The sequence below is a fragment of the Hemibagrus wyckioides genome, linkage group LG09 (assembly GCF_019097595.1).
Source record: "Hemibagrus wyckioides isolate EC202008001 linkage group LG09, SWU_Hwy_1.0, whole genome shotgun sequence".
In the NCBI taxonomy this organism is placed as follows: domain Eukaryota; kingdom Metazoa; phylum Chordata; class Actinopteri; order Siluriformes; family Bagridae; genus Hemibagrus; species Hemibagrus wyckioides.
The window spans coordinates 10,238,967-10,262,899 of NC_080718.1; the positions used below are offsets into that span (position 1 = coordinate 10,238,967).

At 38.1% G+C, this 23,933-nt stretch overlaps 2 protein-coding genes across 4 annotated transcripts in view; both read left to right on the forward strand.

Moving 5' to 3' along the window:
• Positions 1–9,372, forward strand: part of inf2 (inverted formin 2) — a 38,989-nt gene extending 29,617 nt beyond the window's left edge. For 2 of the 3 annotated variants that reach the window (XM_058399189.1, XM_058399191.1), the window contains 6 exons: positions 783–947; positions 1,130–1,232; positions 1,699–1,842; positions 2,858–3,658; positions 3,966–4,022; positions 6,108–9,372. In XM_058399189.1, the coding sequence (XP_058255172.1) occupies positions 783–947; positions 1,130–1,232; positions 1,699–1,842; positions 2,858–3,658; positions 3,966–4,021 (1,269 nt within the window). In that variant the 3' untranslated portion in view covers position 4,022; positions 6,108–9,372. The remainder of the gene's footprint in view (positions 1–782; positions 948–1,129; positions 1,233–1,698; positions 1,843–2,857; positions 3,659–3,965; positions 4,023–6,107) is intronic. The other variant, XM_058399190.1, reaches the window with a different exon arrangement.
• Positions 9,373–10,904: 1,532 nt separating this feature from the next.
• Positions 10,905–19,889, forward strand: adss1 (adenylosuccinate synthase 1). The gene is made up of 13 exons (XM_058398368.1): positions 10,905–11,155; positions 12,423–12,525; positions 14,081–14,143; positions 14,431–14,481; positions 14,820–14,886; positions 14,985–15,092; positions 15,182–15,263; positions 15,348–15,474; positions 15,558–15,712; positions 16,878–17,002; positions 17,205–17,302; positions 19,426–19,575; positions 19,684–19,889. The coding sequence occupies exons 1-13, from the start codon at positions 10,970–10,972 to the stop codon at positions 19,734–19,736; spliced, it is 1,368 nt and encodes a 455-aa protein (XP_058254351.1). The 5' UTR covers positions 10,905–10,969; the 3' UTR covers positions 19,737–19,889.
• Positions 19,890–23,933: the final 4,044 nt, after the last annotated feature.

Below are 23,933 nucleotides of genomic sequence, written 5' to 3' on the forward strand. Positions count from 1 at the left end.
CTAAGTTTCACAGTTCCCTGGTCTTCATGACAGCATGACTGATCTTATCTGTCATTTTAGCTGCGAGTCAGAGATATTTGTTGTGCAATACACTCAGACACACGCCCATGTCAGTTTCATCCAAGAAGTCAAAAAAGAACCCAGATAGACATCTAGGGTACTGGATGTCTTGCTTGCCTCAGATAAGGTCAGCATTCATGATTCCACCATCAATTGGTCAAAGATTTTATCCATGGGAGAGTTGTAAGGTGAAAACCACTGCTCACTAAGAGAAACAAGTCTTGTCACAGCTTAGTTTTAGTTTCTTTTTTTACATCCCACTAGGACAGCATTGTGTGTAGGTGGCATTCTCAACACACAACTTATTCTCATATTCAATACCATATTAAGTACTGTATCTTCACAGACAAAGGAAACATTAAGATGAACAAATATCTAAGTAGTATCGACACAAAATGCTGGACTCCAGAATGCAATGCAGCTACTTGAAATGATGTAGTTGTGCTAACTTATTAGCAGACACTCTGCTCAGCTTGTTAGCGATCTGTGAGATGATGGCATTCTGCAGCAGTCTTCAGCATCTCACTGGTACTATTAGCAAGGTGACATTCAATGATGTGTGTAATGTAGGAAGACGTCAGGATTAAAATAAGTTTAATACATAAACTCAACTCAGAAATGAATTACAAAATACATTTTAGGAGCATGTTTTCTGTAAGTTCCTTGTCATCATTTCTATCAAACATAATGCTTTTCTTGGGGTTCTTGTCTCACATCTGTAGGAGAACCTTCAGGCATGTAAAGATTTGGAGGATTGCTTTGCTGAAATTGAGAAGAATAAAGAAGAACTGGCTCAGTACCTGTGTGAGGATGCTGCTCAGCTATCACTGGAGGAACTCTTTAGCACCATCAAGACCTTCCGAGGACTTTTCGTCAAAGCATTAAAGGTAATCATTTTGATTTGTTTGTATCTAATCTGATCACCAAAAGATTTATGGGTGAAGTTGTGTATAACAGTGTATAACTGGTACTATCTTGGGATTGTTGTATACTGTTGCACTCGTGACTGAAAATAGCCTGCTCTCTTCTCATACTGACCTTCTGCTGGCCCTGCTTGTTTCTGCTATAGGAGAACAAGATCCGTAAGGAGCAAGCTGCCAAAGCGGAGAAGAGGAAAAAGCAGCTGGCAGAGGAGGAGTCCAAGAGACAGAAAGGAGAGAACGGCAAGATCAGTAAGTACATGCTAAACCCGTCTCAAGCCTGGCAGGGCTATCCCTCTCTTTGACCTTGGTTTTCAGTGTCCTGGACAGGAATGCTTACTAGCTGTTCAGTTCCATACTAAAATGCATGAATTTGATTTTTTTTTTTTTTTTCATTTTTAAACATAAGCTTTTAATCATGTGTGTGTGGTGGAAACACATCTATACATGCGTCTCTCTTCCATTCTTATATTATTGGCAGCATATAAAATAAAACTTGATCCACCACATTGTTTTTTTTTATGTCACATCCCAGCAGTTACTGGAACGCATTAAGGTGCTAATCAAGGACCTGATGAAATCATGATGTGTATGTGAGACGTAGGCTAGGATTTACCCTGCTTTTACCCTAGGATTTACCCTGCTTTGCAAACATGTCATCCCAATAAAGCAAGCCTAACCTACTTTCTGACTTGAGTCTATATTTGCACTCTTGCAGTTAGAAGAGGTGGCGTGCCCCAGGAGGATGGCTGCATCATTGACAACCTGCTGGCTGACATCAGAAAAGGTTTCCAGCTTAGAAAGACCAGGCCCAGGTGCGAAACGGAAAGTGCCCCCTCTAGTGAAATGCATAGTGACACCGGTAAGGACAAGACAACTCGGACCTCCGCAACGGCTCCAGTCCAAATGCCTGAAATCACTTTCCCTTTTCATCTCCTCTAGTTCATGATCACTGCTGATGAATACCAGTGATTGTGCCAGGTTTATACACTGTGTTCTCTATTTATTTCCATGATAAAAGGAGATAAAGAGCGAAGAGGTATTCAGGCTCTTGGTCATGGAATACTAACGTTCGGCGTCACTCGCAACCTTCTACCCGACAAATTAGCCTGCAGCTGCTGCTTCATCTCCCTGCTTTTCGTTGGTGGCTTACGGCACATACAGCTGCTTGCGTTACATCAAGATTTAAAAGCTTTGCTCATATATTAATCATTCAGTAATAGCTTGAAAGAATGAATGGCATGCAGTCAATCTCCTATTGTTTTTGTCAGGTTTTAGTCATTTTAGATAACTGTTCTCCCCATGAGGCTGGAATGAAGAAGTGGAACATCTGTCTGAATTATATAAATAATTTGTACAAATTAGATAATAATTTACACAAATCTTGTATGGTGTATATTAAACAACACCCCAGTAGTTGGTTGGTTGGAGGTTTTTGTGTGTGTGTCTGTTTGTGTGTGTGTGTGGTAACGTTTGTAACGGTTTTGTTTGTCAATATTAACTCCATTCAAGCCTCCATGTAAGATCTGAGCATACCTGTGTTTCAGGTGCCAATACAGTTTTGGGTTGATTGACAGCATGCCATTAGTCATTTTAAAAAAATATACTGGTTGGTTTCCTTTATGGTATGTTAAATCATCAAGCAAATCAAAGCTACAATATTAACAAAGCTCTGCACTGAGCAAAAACTAACCACATTTAACCAAAAAAATGAATCAAGGACTGAAAAACTAACCACAGACAAAAATACGCTACATTAACCCAAAATGCATGCAGAAATTCACACGTGCCTGCAGCTTTATTTATATTTAGCCCAAAGAAAATTCAACCATGCTATTTCATCTTTAATCAAATATCTTCTCAATCTCCTTCTTCAGCACCCAGTGTCAAATGTGCAGGAAGAGAAGTCACATCAGGTATAACTCAGGACCTCCCTTCTTCTCAGTCAGAGCGGACAAGCGTCGAAGAACCAGTCAGCGCTTCCTCCACCAGCCCCAGAGGAGAAACAGCGGTCACAGTAACTGGTAATATAGCTCCTCTCAAACATCAAGAGACCCAACCAGGCCTCTCCACTGAAAACACCCATACAGCTACACCACTGAAGCCTTCAGCAAAGCTTCCTCCTGTTCAGGAATGCATAAAAGATAACACAGAAGCACAAACTCTTCCAAATAAAATCCTTGATGAGAGAAAATCTTCCATCGAGACTCCACTAACAGAAAAGACTTCTGTGGACACACCGTTCTGTACAGTGCCTCCATCTCCTGTGACCCCACCTGCAGCAAAAGATGGCACACAACATAACTCTAACTCTAATAATAGCCAAGTCAAATACAACCAAGCTTATATTGATACCACCTTCAAAAACGTGACAAACGTCGACTCTGGTGCTCATACTGACTCCAGTGCGAATGGAAACGGCATGGTCACTGATGACATTGTGCCCAAAAGCCAAAAACAGAATGCGAAGAGAGACTCAAGCAAAACTCAAGAAGAATCTAGCAGCACCACCGAGTCCTCTGTTTCAGGAAACAGTAACAGAAAGACTGAGAAGCCATGTGAACCTGATGTGCCTGACGGCGCGCATGCTGTGGAGGGCTCTGCCCCTTCTAATCCTCCCAGCTCTCAGCCGAAATCACACAAACTCCTCCGAGGACGTAAAAAAAGCAATAAAGAAGGTAAACTATGCATTTGTGTTTACGTGTTTGTGTGTATGTGCGTGTGTGTGTGTGTGTGCTGTCTGAGATTAAAAGTGTATCAGTCTTAAAATATGGTTTTACAAATTAGTACAGCTATTTGAGTGCAAAACCTAAAGATTGGCTGATTTTATTGATTGATTTTTTTTTTTCTTGCTATTTTATTAAACTCAGTTTGAAATAAAATGAAACCATTTAGTCCTGATTTCACTGTGAACCAGGTGTTTATCAGGACACAAATAAATGTCATTCAGTCCTTTAGTGTGTCTCTCTCTTTGCCACTCTAAAGCTGATGGTAACAGCGAGGGAGACAGTAAGCATAAAAAGTCCTGTGTGTTGCAGTAAGGTAGGTCACGTCGCTGGATGCGTAACTAACAGGGGTCAAAGGGAGGAGCGTAAAACCCCATCTACAATAACCAAATCCATGTGTCCGTGTGCGTTTTAACACAATAGTCCTACTACATTAACCTCGTGTTGTGTCTGTGGAAATAAGGGTAATCAACTTGTTCTAACCTTTTCAAAGCCTCTCTGGACCTTTTGCCTGCTGATATCTGAAGGAGCTTCAAGAGATAATGCACACATTTCTGAGTACTGCACAATTTGCATTATTAAATCAAATCATGTCTAACACTTATTAGTAATTGTCTGATAACTACACTAACTTTATCAAACTCTGATTATACCGCTCGTGAAAATGAACTAATTTACTTTTTCAAGAGCTAAATCCTTTTTTAAATTTTTTTTTTTTTTGTTCTGTCCAGCTAATAATGGTGATGGGTAAATCTAAGTATGATTTTAGAATTTAATTACAATAAATTAAAACAACTTCAGTTTAAATAGTATGTACAGTAGGTTGCAAAAGTATTCCCTCCCCATTGGTGTTTGTTCTGTTTTTCTGCATTACAACCTGAAATTAAAATGGATTTTTGGGGGGTTTGTACCATTTTAGATTTACACAACATGCTTACCAATGTACAAAGAAACAGAAATCTGTAGGGTGTATAAGTATTCACCCCCCAAAAGTCAATACCTTCTGCTGCAATTACAGCTGCAAGTCTCAGGGGGTATGTCTCTATTATCTTAATACACTGGGATTTTTGCCCATTCTTCAAGGCAAAACCGCTCTAGCTTCTTCAAGTTAGTTGGGTTGTGTTGATGCACAGCAAGTCATGCCAAAGATTCTCATTTGGATTGACCTCTGGGCTTTGACTAGGCCATTCCAAGACCTTTAAATGTTTTTTTAAACCACTTCAGTGTAGCTTTAGCAATATAATTAGGATCATTGTCTTGCTGGAAGGTAAACCTCTGTAATAGTCTCAAATCTTGGGAAGATTGACACAGATTCTCTTCAAAAATTGCCCTGTATCTAGTGCTATCCATTTTTTTCATACAATCCTGACCAGTTTTCTGGTCCATGCCAGTGAAAAGCATAACCCCATGCTGCTGCCACCATGCTTCGCTCTGAGGATGGTGTTCTCAGGGCAAGAGGAACCTTCTTCCATGTGCTTGGATTGTCAGCTACATGCGATTTGGCAACTGCAAATGTGTTTTCTTAGGTTTGTCTTCAAGCAATGTTTTTATGGACAGGTACCCCCGTCTCTGCTCTGGATCTTTGCAGATCCTTCAGTGTTATCTTTGGGGGTTTGTCGCATCTCTGATCAATGCTCTTCTGGCCCGGTCTGTGAGTTTTGGGTGGCAGCTTGCTCTTATCAGGTTTGTAGTGGTGCTATATCCTTTCCATTTAGTTATAATGTATTTAATGGTGCTCCGATGTTCAAAGTTTGGGATATTTTTTATAACGCAACCCTGATCTATACTTCACCACAACTTTGTCTCTGTCCTGTTTGGAGAGCTCCTGGTGTTACAGACTCAGGGGCCTTTCAGACCAGGTGTATTTACGCTGACATCATGCGACACTGATTGCACACCTTAATCAACTATTTATGGAACTTCTGAAATTAATTGGTTGGACCACATCTTATTTAATATTATTTATTTAACTTATTTAATACTTATGCACCCTTCAGGTTTCTGTTTGTTTGTCTTAATTATTGTTTGCTTCACAATAAAACATATTTTACACCTTCAAAGTCATAAGTGTATCGCATAAATCCAATGGTGCAAAGCTCCCAAAAAAAATCCATTTTAATTCCAGGTTGTAATGCAGAAAAACAGGACAAACATCAATGGGGGTGAATACTTTTGCAACCTACTGTATGTCTGAAAAAACAAAATGGTATGGTAGTTCAAACCAGTGAGAGTATTTAATACATTTTCCCTGAATCATAGAATGTTTTGTTTTAGGTGAATCACAAGATGAAATCCTTCAATTTGTGTACATTCTAATCAAAGGATTGAAATTAAATGAAATGCTAATGATGTTCATTAATTAATTTATTTGTTTGTTTTTACTTATTTATTACCATTCCAGGGAGATCCAGGAAAGGGAAACCACGTGGGAAGAGATGAAGCTTTAATTGTACAAGTGTATTCATGACCAATTTTTAAAGCTCCCTTTAACTGCTCTTACGCACACGACACTCGGAAACCAAGGGCTGAGCACACAGAGCTGAAGCAAAACTTTCGTGTGTGCCGATGGACTACAGTATAATATTTTAATGAAGAAAAAAAAAGATTATTTTTTTGAAAATGCCTAGTTATGCCCTGTAAAGTTGAGTGTGGCCAAATATTTCAGTAGTTTGTGCACTATATTGTGATAAGCCGGATCTTTGTTTACATATAGGTAAATATAAAAAAAAAAAAAAAATCAAAATTTATTTCTGTATATTGGAATTATGTGAGTTTACCAGTAATAGTTTGAGATGGCCCAGTGTTCCAGATCTGATTCAGAATTATGCTGTAAGATTTTAGGTTAATGGAATTTCATATTTTGCTGAGAGGAATTACATGTTAAATAACACATTTATGATCTAGTTTTCAGTGTGTATGTACAGTATTTGTTTAAAGAGACTGGAAGTATTGTATGATGTGGCTTGTTATAGCATCTCTTAGAGCCCAAAATAATAGTCTCGGATTGCTCTTTGGGGTTAATAAGGCAGAGAGGCAGCTTCAGAGACATCTACACCTTGAATCTCATTTAATCTTCTGCAAACTTGTCTGGAAAACTGGTCCCATATTATATTTGGCTGTCTTAATAATCATGTAAATGTTATATTTATGACTGGCTACCAAGGGTAGTGTATGATGTGACCTAAGAAAAATAATTTAGTTGATATCTATCAGTTGCAAAGTGGTTTGAAATAAATACAGCTGTTGATGTATGCTGTGGTTGGTGTAATTTACATAAATTCTTCTGGATGGACACTTGATATAACCAACTAACAGTCAACACAAGGACAGCTTTAAGCTCTTGCACTCTGTTGGTCAATTTCAAGGTTTTGTTTGTTTTGTTTTGTTTACTTAAGGCCAAAAGACAATGGATCAAAATTTAACAATGTGCTTTTAATACATTTCTATGCCAGATCACAACAATTATTTAACACTCGATGCTTTTGATGAGGAAAAAATAAATGTTGGTTCATTTTTAGACTATTCTCTGAAATTTGACTAATTGAATATAATGATTTATAAATACCTTATTAACAAACTCATATCCAATGCATATCACCACCTGGGATACACTATTTTGTTTTTTTAGTGATCATTTTGATAGATATTTGTGTGTTCAGTTCTTTATTTGTTTATTAAAATGCAACTCTTAATGGTTGGCTTCATAATGGATGTGACATAAAAGCTTATGCACTGAACATTTTTCTTGGTGAGCCAAGAACTATAGTAATGTATGAAACTGTGGATTTCTGAACTCTGTATAATTGCCAAGGGTCATATATAACACCTGAATTACCCATTGTGTGCATGTGCATAAGTCACAGTCATGTGTGTTGCATTATTCACAATAAATACAGCTGTCATACAATGATCATTTCTAACTTACTGAACTAATTCAGGTTTGAGGTGACTCAACCCGAGGGGCTTTACAGACCCACAATTACATACTTTTCAAGCATTCTGTTTCATCCTAAGGCTGCATTGAAGTTGCTCAGAGATGACTGCCATACGTGCACCACTAGGGGGAGCAATGTTAACCTTTTAAAATTTAAAGAAGGTGCATGGTGACACCCTGGTAATAGCCGCACTGACTTTCTGGACTGGTACACCTCTAAATAAGACCCATCAGGAGAAGGCACACTCTGTAGGGCCTAGGAATCCAGCTAATCTGTAGATGACATCTGCTTGGACAATGGAGCTACCTGTGTCTTACCCCATTGCAAGAACAGCTGGTCTGAGGATTAAAATGCTGCTGTCTGTGCGAATTATACAGTAGTAAACATTGATGTATGCTCCTGATGTAATCTCGAAAAAGAAAACCTGGATTCATGTTCAAGGACTCAACAGCCACAAAGCCAAATAAATCTATGCTTAGCACCAGATTATGCACCTCAACTTAAATAGATGAAGTGATTACAGGTGACAGTTTCTAAAGACACATACAGTGGAGGTCAAACTTACAGAACAATTTATAAACACTTGATTTTTTTTTCTGAAATATTTTTATGTTCATATTGCAGCACAAAAGAACTGTAAAATTAGTAGGAAGTGTAGGGGCCCTTGCTTTGAAAGACCTCAGCACATCTGCAGCTGCAGGATATAACTAGTTTCTCACACTGCTCTGGTAAGATCTTGGTCCATTCTTCTTCCAGTCTCTTCCACAGTTCAGTAACTGTAGTGGGTTAGGGTTGGGGTAGTGGGTTTCTTAGCAATAACTTTGTTGCCAAGGATTTTCCAGAGATTTTCAATTGGGTTTAGATCAGGACACTGTGCTGGCCATTTCATAATTTCAGTGTTCTTAGCTTGACCTGCTTGACCCAATCTGCAGTGTGACAGGAGGAACTGTCTTGTGAAAATTAAGGGCTGATTTGGAGATGCTCACAAGGAAGTAACTGTATGTTGCTGAAGAAGGTTCTTATAAAAATTTGCATTCACCCTGCCATGTAGCTGTATTAGATGTCCAATGCCTGCTGCAGAAAACATCCCCAAACCACAACACTTCCTCCTCCACCTTTCACTGACTTAATTACACACTTTGGGATTTTTTTGTGCAATGAATATTAATATTATTTCATAAACAAATCAAGTGTTTATACATTGTTATATAATAGTTCCAGAGCAGCCTGTTCCATGGGGATAGAAGAACCACTGGCAAAGAGATCCATACAGAGCTAGCCACACCTCTTCTAGGTGGAGGTGGTGGTAGCTCAAGTCGTTAAGGCTCTGGGTTGATTGGAAGATTGGGCTTCAAGCCCCGGCACTGCCAAGCTGCCACTGTTTGCCCTTGCTCCAGGTGTGCTGTATCATTGCTGACCCCCCAACCCTTGAAGGATGGGAATTTCACTCTGCACTAATGTATATGTGACAAATAAAGGCTACTTAACTTAAGCAGTAGATCCCATTTCATGTACATAGTTTTCACAGTGCATTAGGTACACATTTGTGCAGCATTAGCACTTAAATTGTAAGGATATTCTGTCCAATATGAAAAAGCCACTTACCTTCATACCATTCTGACTAAGGATATAATTGTCTGCTACAACAATTTCTGAGAGCAACAGAAAATTGTGGTATCTGAGGATTTCAGAGGGGCATATGAATTGACTCAAGCTAGTTGATGTATCTTACACCAGGGGGCTTGTCCCCAGTACCCCTGTGGTATCATATAGCCCTCCAGATCTTTGATCAAGGAACACCACTCAACTAGACTCTATAAATAATAACTCAACTAGACTGCTTGAGTTATTATTCCCCTGTACTGCCAGTGGGCTCCCTATACTGTCACAAGAACATGTTTTCAATTTGTAGTGTGTCCGATCCTGTTACAAGCTCATGATCCATCTGTGGAATGTCTGCAGTGCTAGCAAGCCTAAGGAATTACTGATGTGGCTGTAATCATCAGTCTCTAACATGTCCATCAGTCCAAGCATGACTGATGATCATTATTCGATATACAATATAAATATGAGTATAACATGAGTATAGCATCCCAAAGATTCTCAATGGGGTTAAGGTCTGGTCTCTGTGGTGGCTGATCTATGTGTGAAAACGATGCCTCATGCTCCCTGAACCACTCCTTCAAAATTTGATCCGGATGAATCCTAGCATTGTCGTCTTGGAATATGCCTGTGCTTTAAGGGAAGAAAAAATCCATTGATGGAAAAACCTGGTTATTCAGAATATTTACATAGCTGACCTAATTCAGCTGACTTAATTGTTTGGGCATATAACATGGCCAGTTATAGTCACTGATATAAGTGACATTTAGCTGAATTCAACTGTTTTCTATAGTTTACGTCTAACTATCTAGTGTTCACAGTGGGGAATAAAATCAGATGTTGTTTAATATAAAGCAATTTCCCATCCAACTCAAGGGTTCATATCTAATGTGTTCTGAGATGCTTTTTTGTTCACCACAATTGTATTGAATTGAAAAATTGTGTTGAGTTTCTATAAACTTTCTGTCGATTCAAACCAGTCTGGTCATTCTCCTCTGATTTCTCTCAACAATGTTTTTTTTAGCCTGCAGACCCTCTGCTCACACAAGTTATTTATTTATTTTATTTTTTCCCCCACCATGTAAACGTTAGAGACAAATGGTGACATCCCTTCAGTTGTGACATCCCTTCTTCATAAAAAATAATGTGTGCCCACAGTTTAGTAAGCCATGAGAATGGGTTATTAGATCCAGCCACAAATTAGAAAGGCATGGGATGAGGTTATTATAATCAGTCACAACTGAGTCAAGTAGGGTAAATACTGTAGATAACTAAGTGCGGCCACATTTAAATAAGCAAATAGGCATAAAAGTTAATATATAGGTAACAAACAAATTGCATTTTTACATTTTATTGGCACTAAGTCAGAGAAAAGCCTATGAAATACAAACCGCATGCCTTTTGTTAACTTGTGCCCATGACTTAATTATCTCGTTACCACTTCATGCCCACTCATGGCGATTTTTATTACTTTTAAAAATATACATATACTGTAACAGAATTAAATTATGTAAAAGGTGGCTATTTTGTTGTTTCAGTAGCATCTACCTTGACACATTTTACCTAAAACACCGTTTTTGAGTTTGTCCGCCGCATCGCCCTGACTCGCCTCATAAAGCAGGCAGGTCGGCGGGTCACTGCGCATGCGCGCATCTTTTTCGTTCAGCGGAGCTCTGAGTCTTTGCCCTCAGCTCTGACTCAGTTGTTGGTGCTCAGGCCAGTAAGAATGTCATCGAGCCGCTCAGGGAACGACCACTATAACCCCATAAACGCCTCCGGAGGGGCAAAACGACCCCGGGCAGAGTCGGGCAACAAAGTGACCGTGGTGCTCGGAGCGCAATGGGGAGACGAAGGCAAAGGAAAAGTGGTGGACTTGCTGGCCACGGAGGCTGACATCGTCTGCAGATGTCAGGTGAGTCCATGTTTATTTTAGTAAATGCACTAAAAAAATTCTAAAGTCAGATTAATTAATAGCTGTTTTGTGGAGATTTGCAAAGTTAGTATAGTTGAAAGAACTTAGTAGGACATGATGCTAGATCAAGTGAAGTCCCCCATGGATCAGAGAAGTACAGCCTGGGACTCCACGAGCTTTTTTATTTTTATTTACACAAATGACAATCAAACCCTTGTGTTATTATTGTCACTATTTAGTTTTCACTATTTATATATTTATTATTAGTCTGTTTTAGTGGATTATTATTAGCCTTGGATTGAATGGATTCCATCCAAACCTCAGTAACTCAAAAACAAGTAGGTTGTAGATAATGGATATAATAATGTCTACAGATACAATGTATAAAATATATATGATGATGTAACGTCAACATGGACTTTATGACAAAGTTGTTTTAAACTGTGAATGAATACAAATGGTCTGTAGCTGTAATAAATATTACTGTACAAATTGAGAAAAAATGAATAGAATTATGTTGTGTGAGATTTCCAGATTTCCTTGGCTGCAAAGTGTTTTAAATATAGTAATTTTTTATATAAGTTATGTAATCTATTTATGTAAGTTTTATATAGTAATACTCATACTTACAACCGGAAAACCTTTAGCGTAATCAATCAGTATTGAGTATATTGAACACAGTGATGATTTCTTGTATTTATATTTTTTTGTAGTTGGATTTTGTCACCTCGTATTCCTTCACAGAACTTCATGATGTTTTTAAGTTACCATTTCATATACTTTCAAAAGAAGAAAGATGAACAGAAATGCTACTCCAAGTCAAACGTTACACTATGTTTAACAAAGATTCCAGTCTGGAACTTTATAACAGTGATGTCCATAACCTCACTAAATGTCAGTCACAGGCCTGGGTGCAACCTCTCACAAGCGAGGCTGGGTTACATTCGCAAGCTAGCTTTGACATGTGAGAAGGCCAAGTCAGACTTAGACTGAAGCGTGAAGTGAGCCACTTGGCCAGAGCAGTTCAAAAAATAGGCCCCCATATTGTAAGCTCTGGTTGGTGGGGGGTGCTTTGGTTGCTACCCTTTCCCATTGGACCTGCCTCAGGTTTGGGAAAAGGGCAAAGGGCAAGTAAGGGTCAGCATAACATTTTCAAATAAAAAACAAAAATGAAAAATGGTGGTTTTGGTCAGCCACTCAGAATAAGGTTGAATGAACATTGGATACAGTATATGGATATGAAAGTCATGTCTGTGTCATCTTTCAGGGAGGAAATAATGCAGGCCATACAGTAGTGGTGGAAGGGACAGAGTATGACTTTCATCTCCTGCCTAGTGGTATCATCAACACCAAATGTATATCACTCATTGGTGAGTAGCTGAGTTGTGTGCATGACATAACACAAGCTGTTATATAATATCTTTTAGTGTGGAGAAGATCATTGACCATTAAGTAAGGAATAAAATCCTTGCCATACCCTATGTTACACACTGACACAAAAGTGTAGGCTGCCACTCTGAAGTGGATTATTTTGCTTTAATAGCAAAGTGCTTTATTCCTCTTATATCACCAACAATTAAAATGAAGGACATATCATACCTCATAAGTATTTGTACCTACGTTTAATTTTAGAAAATGTCTGAGAGAGAAGTAAGTTCCTTTAATCAGACATCAGTGTTTCTAAAGCAGGGCTCTGCAGATAACTACAAGGGCTCTTTAGGATTGTTTCTAAAAAATATTTTATAAAATATAAAAATACAAAGTATTATTAATATTATTATTAATATTATTAATATTAGAAATACATTTTAGTAATGCAATTAATGTAATGTAATTAAATTTACTATGTTTTAAATGAACCTATATTCTTAGTCATGTGCATTCACAGCTCCTAGTTCCTCATTCTGGAGCACCCTCGATCTGTGTTTACTAGGACTTTTTTTTAGCACAAATGTGTAATGTGAAATGTTAATGTCATTGTACAAAAAATGTCACTGTTACAGCCATGTGAGTAGCAGGCAGTATGTAAAATATTGAACTGAAATGGTATTCAATGTGACTGTTGTTGGTTTATGAAAACATGTATTATATATTCATGAATACTTAATTAACACATTAATTAGTAATTCATGTATTATTATATAAAATGTACATTATTTGACGCCATCTAGGATAAGACAGAATATGCTAGCTAACTTTAGGTACCACTGCCTTATGTTATAGCAGCTTTAAATAGTTGTTCACTCACCAGCCTCTTTTTTCTCTCTTGAAGTAAATAAGGAAAGAAAACAAAACACAGCTTGTCATGTCACAGAGAAACCAGAAAGCACAAAGTCCTCTGTTCTGAAGACTCCCCCATGAAGGAAAATGTGGAAAACTAAACCATATCCATACCATATCAATGATTTATATGATTTTTGTTTCAAAAATAGCATTTGCATCTGTGAATGAAACTGTTGTATAGGATAAAGTCTATGATTTATATATAAAATAATTTTTTATTATAGCCAGCTCTACTGTCAGATTTGAGATTTCAACAGTGCTGTATTATAAAGGTGTATAAACACATGAACAGCATGAAGAGATATATAAAGAGGTGGATTTTATACTAGTTTGTTATTTCTAATATTTTCATTGACTCCACAGTTGCAAACACAATGCATTTTAGTGTTATTTATTTTAAATGTGTGTGTGTGTGTGTGTTGATAGTGAGTTGTGTTTTTGGGGTCAGCACCTGGTTATCTTATCATGAAGCCAGTGTTTCTTGTCTTATTCTCAGTAGAGAAGGTTTTTTTTTTACTTCGGGAAGGTTTGTGTTGGGGATCAAGGGGCATGTAAAGAAATAAAAGATAAAATAAGTATATGAAGTGACTTAAGAAGGTCTTTCTGCTTCTGATCTTTACTCATTCCTCTGTTCACTCACAGGTAACGGTGTAGTCATTCATCTTCCAGGACTTTTTGAAGAGATTGACAAAAACGAGAAGAAAGGTAAAGTAGATCTAGTTTACTTTGTGATGTGATTAATTATCCTAAATCAAATGTGCACCAGACAGATGTTGTTTTCAAGCACAAACATCTGAAATCTCTAACCAGAGTCATGTTCTGAGAGATGTCTGTGGAACTTGACCTATGGCTATGTTCTGGAATTGATTCACTTTTCATTGCAATCATTTTGTTCATTTGGTAAATATATAAACAGTTGTCAGTTGTAGTGTTGTGTCAGTTTCATCCAGGGACTTTATTGGTTTTTATTGTTTATCTTCTTTCATGGATAGGCTTGAAAGGATGGGAGAAAAGACTCGTCATCTCTGACAGAGCTCACATAGGTATAATATTTGTATGTAATATTTATTCCTATACTGTAGGAACATACTTAACACACTTTTCAATCAATGCCTTCTTTCCTGGGGTAATCCCCACTTTTAACAAAATAATAAATAAATAAAGCTCAAATGAAGCATGCTAAATGACCCCCTGAAGGAACAAGAGTCTGAGGTAAACAGGATCAGTAAATACAGTATTTCCCATAGTTAGATAGTTTTTATTTATTATACCAACACAAGATTTTACAAATCTTACAAATGTAGTCAACAAGGTTGTGTTAAATGAAACAACGTGTACATAATCCGGGGTGATGGTGATGCAGATCTCTGTTCTTTCTTAGTTTTTGATTTCCACCAGGCTGTGGATGGAATGCAAGAAGTGCAAAGGCAAGCACAGGAAGGCAAGAAGTAAGATGTGGTGATTTCATAAAATAAGTAGGCATAGCCTGGGACTTGAGTTTATGAAGCATGCACATTCATTCGAACGGTTTAATCTTTCATAACAGCATAGGAACGACCAAGAAAGGCATTGGACCAACATACGCATGCAAGGCATCCCGAACTGGACTACGCATCTGTGACCTGCTAGCAGATTTTAAAGAGTTTTCCACCAAGTAATGTTTTAACATTTTTTTTCCAACCACAATTTACAAGGTTGCGATTAGAATGTTAACTCATACTGTTTCTCAATTTTCCCTTTTAGGTTCAAAAACCTGGCACAGCAATACCAGTCCATGTATCCAGCTCTTAAAGTGGATGTTGAAGGTGAACTTAAAAAACTAAAGGCAAGTCAATAATTGGGGCATTTATGTGATATGAACATGTACACAATGGTTTTGTGACCTAAACCTCAGTCTGTACATTTGCAGGATTATGCAGAGAGAATAAGACCTATGGTGAGGGATGGAGTGTATTTTATGTATGATGCTATTCATGGACCCCTGAAGAAAATTCTTGTGGAGGGGGCAAATGCTGCCCTGCTAGACATTGATTTTGGTACGGACATCCCAGAGAGTTTTACATGTACATCAGAGTAAATCACCCAGCACTTTCAAAGGGTCTGTCTGTGTTCTGTTTAGGAACCTATCCATTCGTGACATCATCCAACTGCACTGTTGGTGGAGTGTGTACCGGCCTTGGCATTCCTCCAGCAAATATTGGAGATGTGTATGGGGTATCAAAAGCCTATACCACTAGAGTGGGCATTGGGGCTTTCCCAACAGAACAACTCAATGTAAGAGCTCATGTCTGCATCACTTACTGACTAGGTACAATCCGTCTAAAAAAAAACCTCTTAAAATCGACCAAACTAGCTTAGGTTCTTGATCAGTTATGTGACATTCATGTTAATTTGGCAGACAAGCAGAAGAATAAATGCAGATAGTAACTGTCATTTGCTCTAAAAATAAGCACTATAATGTAATAACATAGAGAGATTGCACAAATTGTGCTGTAGTTTCAGGACAAATAGGAGTGCATGCTAGTTGTTATTTAAAATTCACAAATTTAACATTGAAAGAGTGCTATAATAATAATCAGTGCTTTTATTTTAAATCTGAGCATGCCTCTGTGGTTTTTGTCACATCTGCACAAGATTTTCAGCAAGCTGTTTTATTGCATGAATATGTGAGCACCAGCAGAAGGCCATCAGCACATATTTTTTACACCCATCATTGACTAAAACGGTAAACATTGTTTCTCAAGACCCTTGTGTGTACTATTCTGCAATCCTACAACCTCTATACATATTTTGACTTTCATTCATCATTGAATGAGGGGATTATCCAACAGCACCAGCTGGTTCAGCGCTCTAATAACCATCACATGAACAGGAGATAACTTTAGGCTGTGAAATTGTGCCAGGGGTTTAGTTTCAGAATGTGACAGCGGTCCACTTGCTGAGAGTTATTCAGATGTTTACTATAAATAAAATCAATAAATTGCAACGTTATTCCTTTAAGTTATTTGGACTCAAAGTTGCAGCCATGTTGTTGTTTACTAGACTGGTATAAAATAAATGCTTTGGGGGGGGGGGGGTCACTCAGAAACAATCAGTACATAAACACTGCCTTAGGTTACACATTCCAGGGCTTAGATCCAAGTACAATTACATAACATTTCCACTCACTCCTGAACTGTCAATAACACGGGAAAACGATTTCATGTATGCAGACAAATTACAACCCCATTACCCTTACACAAATATGAATAACATGCTAGTCAGAAAGGGCAGAATGTGTGAATTATTTCAGGAATTCATGATATGAATATGTATGTATGTGATGTGTCATATTAAAAGTAAATAACACTGTAAATATCATTGTCATGAGTGCTTTTGTTCAATTTACAAGGAGTGAATTGAAATGTTATTGTTTTTATTAAATGCTTTTCTTACTCAGGCTGTAGGGGAGCTGTTACAGACACGAGGTCATGAAGTTGGTGTTACGACAGGAAGGAAGAGACGCTGCGGGTGGCTGGACCTTGTCATCCTTAGATATGCTCACATGATCAATGGCTTCACTGCGTAAGTTATTTAGTACATATGAAAAATTGCACTGCTGTTATGTAGCAATATTTAAATGAAACTACTGCACAATTTCATCTCTCTCTCTCTCTCTCTCTCTCTCTCTATATATATATATATATATATATATATATATATATATATATATATATAATGTAAACAAAGAGGACAAGCAAAATAAGAATTTTGTGTTTTTCTGCAGAATTGCTTTGACTAAATTGGACATTCTGGATGTGCTTGATGAGATTAAAGTGGGTATCGCCTACAAACTCAATGGCAAACGAATTCCCCATTTCCCAGGTAAAATCTGAAAGAATCACTGTCATCTAATAAAATTACTTGTGCAGATGTAAATGAAGATTTTCACCCTTCACTTTATTAGGAACACCTGCACTTTGATGCAGTTAGCCAATCATGTGGCTGCAGTGTAATGCATAAAATCAGGTAGATCAATATCATGATCATCAGTTATTGTTCATATCAAACATCAGAACGAAGAAAAAGTGTGATCACTTTTTTTGATCACTTTGATTGTGGCATGAATGTTGGTAGCAGATGGGTTGTTTCGAGTTTTTCAGAAACTGCTAATATCCTTGAAATTTCTCACACAACAGTCTCCAAAGTTTACACAGAATGGTGCAAAAAAAGCCCCACAGCTAACAGTACACATCAGAGCAAAAAACAAGACATCAGGTCAAAGCAGTTATCTCAGCCCCTTAGATATAAGACTGGGGATTCACAGATCTGGGGGAGGGATCCAAAAATCTATAACTTTGATGAGTATAAAGAACCTAGTAGCTTCCATCATTCTTAAATGGAAAAAAAATAGCCCAGAGACTATACTTAGAGCTACGTTCCCAGCCAAATTGGGGAGAAGGGCTCAAGTCAGGACAGCGTCCAAGAATCTAAAGGTTACTCCAGAGGTCCTGTGTGGACATGGTGGAATCTCTGGAGTACTTCATCAATCAAGCCTTTATGGTAAAGGGGCCAGAAGAGAACCACTCTTCAGTAAAAGGCCAGGAAAAGGTCTGATGGAACTTTATGGTCGGATGGAACCAAAACTGAACTCTTTGTGCCAAGAACTGCAGCGATGACTATGGGCAAGTTACTTTCTTTTCAGCAGCAGATGAACATTCTATGTACAGTGACATCTTTAATGAAAACCTTGTGCTCTTTGTGGTCTGGTGACACACCTCACTGAAGCTGAAAACTGGAGTTATGGTCATAACTATTTCAATCACTGTAGCAAATGCCAGCTCCTTTATTTCCAGACAGACTCACACTGTAGACTGATCGCCAAGGACCTGGACATGAGCCTCTGAGCACAGCTACACTCAACAGTGTCCCAGTGTAGGCAGAGACTTCTAAATAGAAACACCCCCCAAAAAAAGACCATTCTCATTTACAGCATTTGGCAGAAACCCTGATCCAAAGCAGCTTACATTTGATCTTATTTTATACAACTTGGGGTTAAGTGCCTTGCCGGTGCAAGATTCATGCTCACAACCTTCCAAGTAGTAGGACAACACCTTAACCACTGAGCTATCACATCTCCCCATGCTCATAGTAAAGTGTGCACACAAAGCAGCCAAGTATGCTTCCACTTGTTAGTGTATACCAAGTCGATAATCTACACAATCTATTTGAACAGGTGCTGTGTACTTATAGACTTTACTAAGAGTGTTAATCAGTCTTCTTGAATATCCTTCCCTCTATCCTATCCATGTAAATGCACATTGCACATACCAGACATAGTACAGCAGCCAAATTAGTTCTGCTATCCTGTGCTTGTCTGGCCAATTTGGGGCAATCAACAGGAGTGATAGATCTCCATTCCTCTCCCCAGCCAATGGTGGAAATGCACCCAGGAGCTCTCACAGACTCAGATAAACTAGTGTGTCCACTCATTAGTGCATCTGGTTCGACCCGTTGGTAGATGATTCTGAGTAAAGTGAAAGGTAGCATTTGAACAACGTGATAATGACGAGCTGTTAAATCTATACCTCTTGACTGCCACACATAAAAAGTTATCACATTAAAATAAGGGCTAATAAGGGCAGAAAATTTGAGCATATACCCTTAAATACTCATATATTTTAAAATATACTTAAAATAAGCATATTTTCCATTAAGACTTAAGTTGAACAAAAAAAGCTAACTTGACATATGTGATTAAGATTATTCTCATTACTTACTTTCACTTTTCTGTGCATTATTATCTTATTTACGTATATCATTTCAAACCAAAGGCTTTTACTTTATTGTTAGTATAAAAACATAGCTGACTCCAGCCAGAACAGTGTGTTTTTTATTCTGGTTGGTTGTGTCCATTCAGCAGAGTCCTTTGTAATTGTAAATAAATAGCTGGTCTGCTGAATTACTTTTAATGTAAAATTGTTTTGTTGCTTTTTTTGGACATTTAGCTAACATGGAGGTACTGCAGAAGGTTGAAGTGGAGTATGAGACCTTGCCTGGCTGGAAAACAGATACTTCAACAGCCAGGAAGTGGAATGATCTGCCGCCCAAAGCCCAGAACTACATCCGCTTTGTGGAGAATCACATTGGTGTACCTAGTGAGTCAAACACACATGGCTTAGCATAAAGCATGTAAAGTAATATGTTTTCTTTTGAAGTAAATTCAGCACTTTGGTGATTTAACTGGTGTTTTCATATCTTTGCAGTTAAGTGGGTGGGCGTAGGCAAGTCCAGAGAATGCATGATACAGATGTTCTAAAGTGTCTGTTCTCCAGTGACGTCTGAAGTCCATCCATTACACGCGATCCTCTCAGGAAATCCATGATAATTAAATGTCACAGCAAATGGATTAGCATTCACAAATGCTGTTTCGATACAAGTGGGATTTTGCCTCAATAGCTAGTACTGAAAATGAAAAAATGTTAATAATTGTTAATAAATTAATAAACATGATCTGTCTCTTAATAACAGGCATTATTTTTTGTCTTACATTGTTCAATTTCTTCCTGGATAAACACCATTTACAGAAGAATACTTTGTGAGTGAGTCTTAGTGGAGTCCATACTGACTGGACTTAAAGACACTATTAATGTTCACTGACTTTTTTTTTGTTAAAGTTCTACAAAATTATTTTATGGGAGCACACAATAGTTTCTACTTACCATGTGAATTCAGAAATATATCTGCAACTTGCAGATACTCCATAAACAACATTAGGAATAAATTTATTAGGGGTTGCATGAAATACTTTCTTGAGAGAACGTAAAGAATAGTACACTGTTCTTTTTTGTTTATTTTTGTGTTCCTCGTCCTGATATTGCTGTCTCTTGAATAAATGTTTTACTATTTTCTTTCATGTCGGATAAATTTAGACAGGACATCAGTCAAGCTGTTACTGAAATAGATACAAACACAGAACATTCTGTTCCTCCACCCTATGCCAAGCTTTCATAAGCTGCTCTTAAACTGGGCCTAATGGTGGCAGTAAAATATTATTTGATCATGTTTAAAAATCAGGTCCAAAATAACAACCCAGTTGAAATTTCTTTTGAATAAATAATAGAAATGCAACAAAAACATTGGGTCAATGCCTCCAAAAAACAATACAACATGAAAAGGAAAAGATGCCAGTGGTGTATTAACGTCCAGATATCAGATAATTGTTGAGTCAAGGAAAACAACAGCAGCTGATAACAAACACTGAGATCTGTCGAAGAAAAACCTAAAAACAACAACCTCCACAGGGCAGGGTGATGGTATCACAATCCACCATTCACAGAAGACTTCATCAGGATTCAAATTCTGGAGAAGATGGGCTGGTGATTGATGCATGTCTGCAAGTAGACTGACAGTCTTCATGTGATGAGGCTGAAGAATTTGCAGCTATCCTTATATTATCTTTATGTATACACACCTGAGAAATGTTTATAATATTTGTCATATTCTGTGACATCTATAGGTATACAGTATACACATGCATATTTTGTGGGGATAAGGTATTTGAAGAAAAAAACAGGAGCCAACATGGGAACCAGAGGGTCAGAATCAGAAACAGGCAATGTCAAAAAAATAAAATTACAGGAAATACAAACAGCTTAGTAGAAGTGCAGCATACACCTCACAAAGATGAACTGAAAAAACAGTGCTTGATGGTATGTGATATGTATATACTGCTCAAAAATTAAAGAAACCCTTTTTAATCAGAGTATAGCATCAAGTCAGTTAAACTCCTGGGATATTTATCTGGTCAGTAAACAGGTGCACTAAATGGGCAACAATGAGACGGCCCCCAAAACAGGAATGGTTTTACAGGTGGAGGCCACTGACATTTTTTCCCTACTCATCCTTTCTGAATGTTTTTCACTAGTTTTGCATTTGGCTAGGGTCAGTGTCCCTACTGGTAGCATGAGGCGATACCTGGACCCTACAGAGGTTGCACAGGCATCTTCTCCTTTGTGCAAAGAGGAACAGGATGAGCACTCCCAGATCCCTACAAAATGGCCTCCAGCAGGCCACTGGTATGAATGTCTCTGACCAAAGAATCAGAAACAGACTTCATGAGGGTGGCCTGAGGGCCCAACATCCTCTAGTGGCCCCATGCTCACTGCCTGGCTCGATTGGCATTTGCCATTGAACACCAGAATTGGCAGGTCCACCACTGGCACCCTGTGCTTTTCACAGATGAGAGAAGGTTCACCCTAAGCACGTGACAGACATGAAAGGGTCTGGAGAAGCCGTGGAGAACGTTATGCTGCCTGTAACATTGTTCAGCATGAATGGTTTGGTGGTGGGTCAGTGATGGTCTGGGGAGGCATATCCATGGAGGGAGACCTCTACAGGCTAGACCAGGGGTAGGCAAGTTCGGTCCTAGAGAGCCGCAGTCCTGCAGATTTCAGCTCCAGTCCTGAAAAAAAAACTCACCTGCCTGTAGCCTTAGTAATCCTGAAGACCTTAATTAACTTGTTCAGGTGTGTTTGATTAGGGTTGGAGCTGAAATCTGCAGAACTGCAGCTCTCTAGGACCGAACTTGCCCACCCCTGGGCTAGACAATAGTACCCTGACTGCCATTAGAAATCAGGATGAATTCCTTGGACCCATTGTCAGACCCTACACTGGTGCAGTGAGTCCTGGGTTCCTCCTGGTGCACGACAATGCCGGGCCTCATGTGATGAGAATATCAGGCAGTTCCTGGAGGATGAAGGGACTGATACCACTGAATGGCCCCCACACTCAACTGACTTAAATCCAACATTATGTTTTGGTCCATCCAACGTTACCATGTTGCACCTCAGACTGTTCAGGAGCTCAGTGATGCCCTGGTCCAGATTTGGGAGGAAACACCCCAGGACACCATCCATTGCAATGAAATTTCAGTAAACTGACCCAGCCTGCTGCATAATTTTTTCACTTTGATTTTCGGGGTGTCTTTGAATTCAGCCCTCTGTAGGTCGATCATTTTCATCAAACGGTGTGGCATCCTCTCATTCCTACCACATTACCCAGTCCATATCAGTATAGATATCCAGCATGATATTTTTCCCCATTGAGATCTGATATGTTTTTTAAATGTTCCCTTAAAGTAATCAAAATGCAAAACTTTACCTTAATTGTCTTAAAAGTAAGTTATTTGAAAGTCTCCCCCTGAAATATATCTTTTCTCTACAGAAAGTGCAAGATGAACTGGGTAAAATATTATTCTTATTATTATCATTATTACTATTACATTTATTATTGTTGTTGTTATTTTTGTTTTGTTGAGTGTTTAGCGCTCCAGAGCCATCTCGGAATGCAATGCAATATATTAGACCCACTGGTGTGCAGTGGACTCCTATAGAGGTGGCAGATTCCTAATCCATGTATTTTTTTAATTCATAATATTCTTCTCATTTTTATAAAAAGTGTGTTCAACAGGAACCCAGTTTTATTTCAATGTACATCCACTGTAAATAAGCCAATTGTTTTGCACAATTATGTACCTCTTATTATTGTTGTACTTTGTCTTTTTGTTTTGGTGACAAAAAGCAGCCTATAATCCAACAGATTCATCTCTGTCTGGAACTCCTTTCCTGTATAATGATCACATCATCACCATCATCTTCATCATTAGCAGTTCAAGAAATACCCAAACCATTTAAACAATGAAATCAAATAATAACCACAAGCATTCTGACTTACTTAAGCTCTACTGCTTCTCCTCTTTCCTGACTGACAATGAAAATGTGACAGGAAATTAAGGAGAAAAAACAGGCTGTGTAACCTCTAAGAGTGGGAAAACAGTATCTGAAATTGTTTTAAATGTAAAATGATTGCCTATTTCAGCTTCACTCACCAAGACTCTCTCTACTCTGCATCCACCATTACTGCACGAGCCATTAAATTGTGAGATATAGCTAATTTAATCTATATAATCTCATTTTTACAAGATACATTAAGTAATGATCCAAACAGACAAATTAGGACAGGAAAAAAAAAGTTAATCATCCAGTTGTATCCATATGACTTTTCTCACATGATTTTTCCCCATGATCCCCAATTAGCTCCACTCAAAATTAGTGCACTCTTTAGATCTTAAACAAAATGGAGAGAGCTACTCGGGTTATATTATTAGCAACATTTATTTCCATAGCTTATTGCCATAAATCAGACCAGCTGAATAAGGTATTTTTGTATGCAGTCAATATCGAACAGTCATATTCTGCAATATTATTGCACAGAATTGCAATCAGTTAATCATTTTCAATTCACATAAGGAGCATGTTAATGGTTGAACCGAGTTCAGGGTTTGCTGACTAGACTTATCATTTATTATTGTCAGATTTTATTCACAAGGATTCTGTTATTTATCAGCTGATACATACCCTGATGTCCTGAAAAAAAAAAGTGTAACACCTTTGATATTTAAGGTAATATTCATTTGGGAAACAGAGACCTGACATTGTATTAAACTTAACGTGAT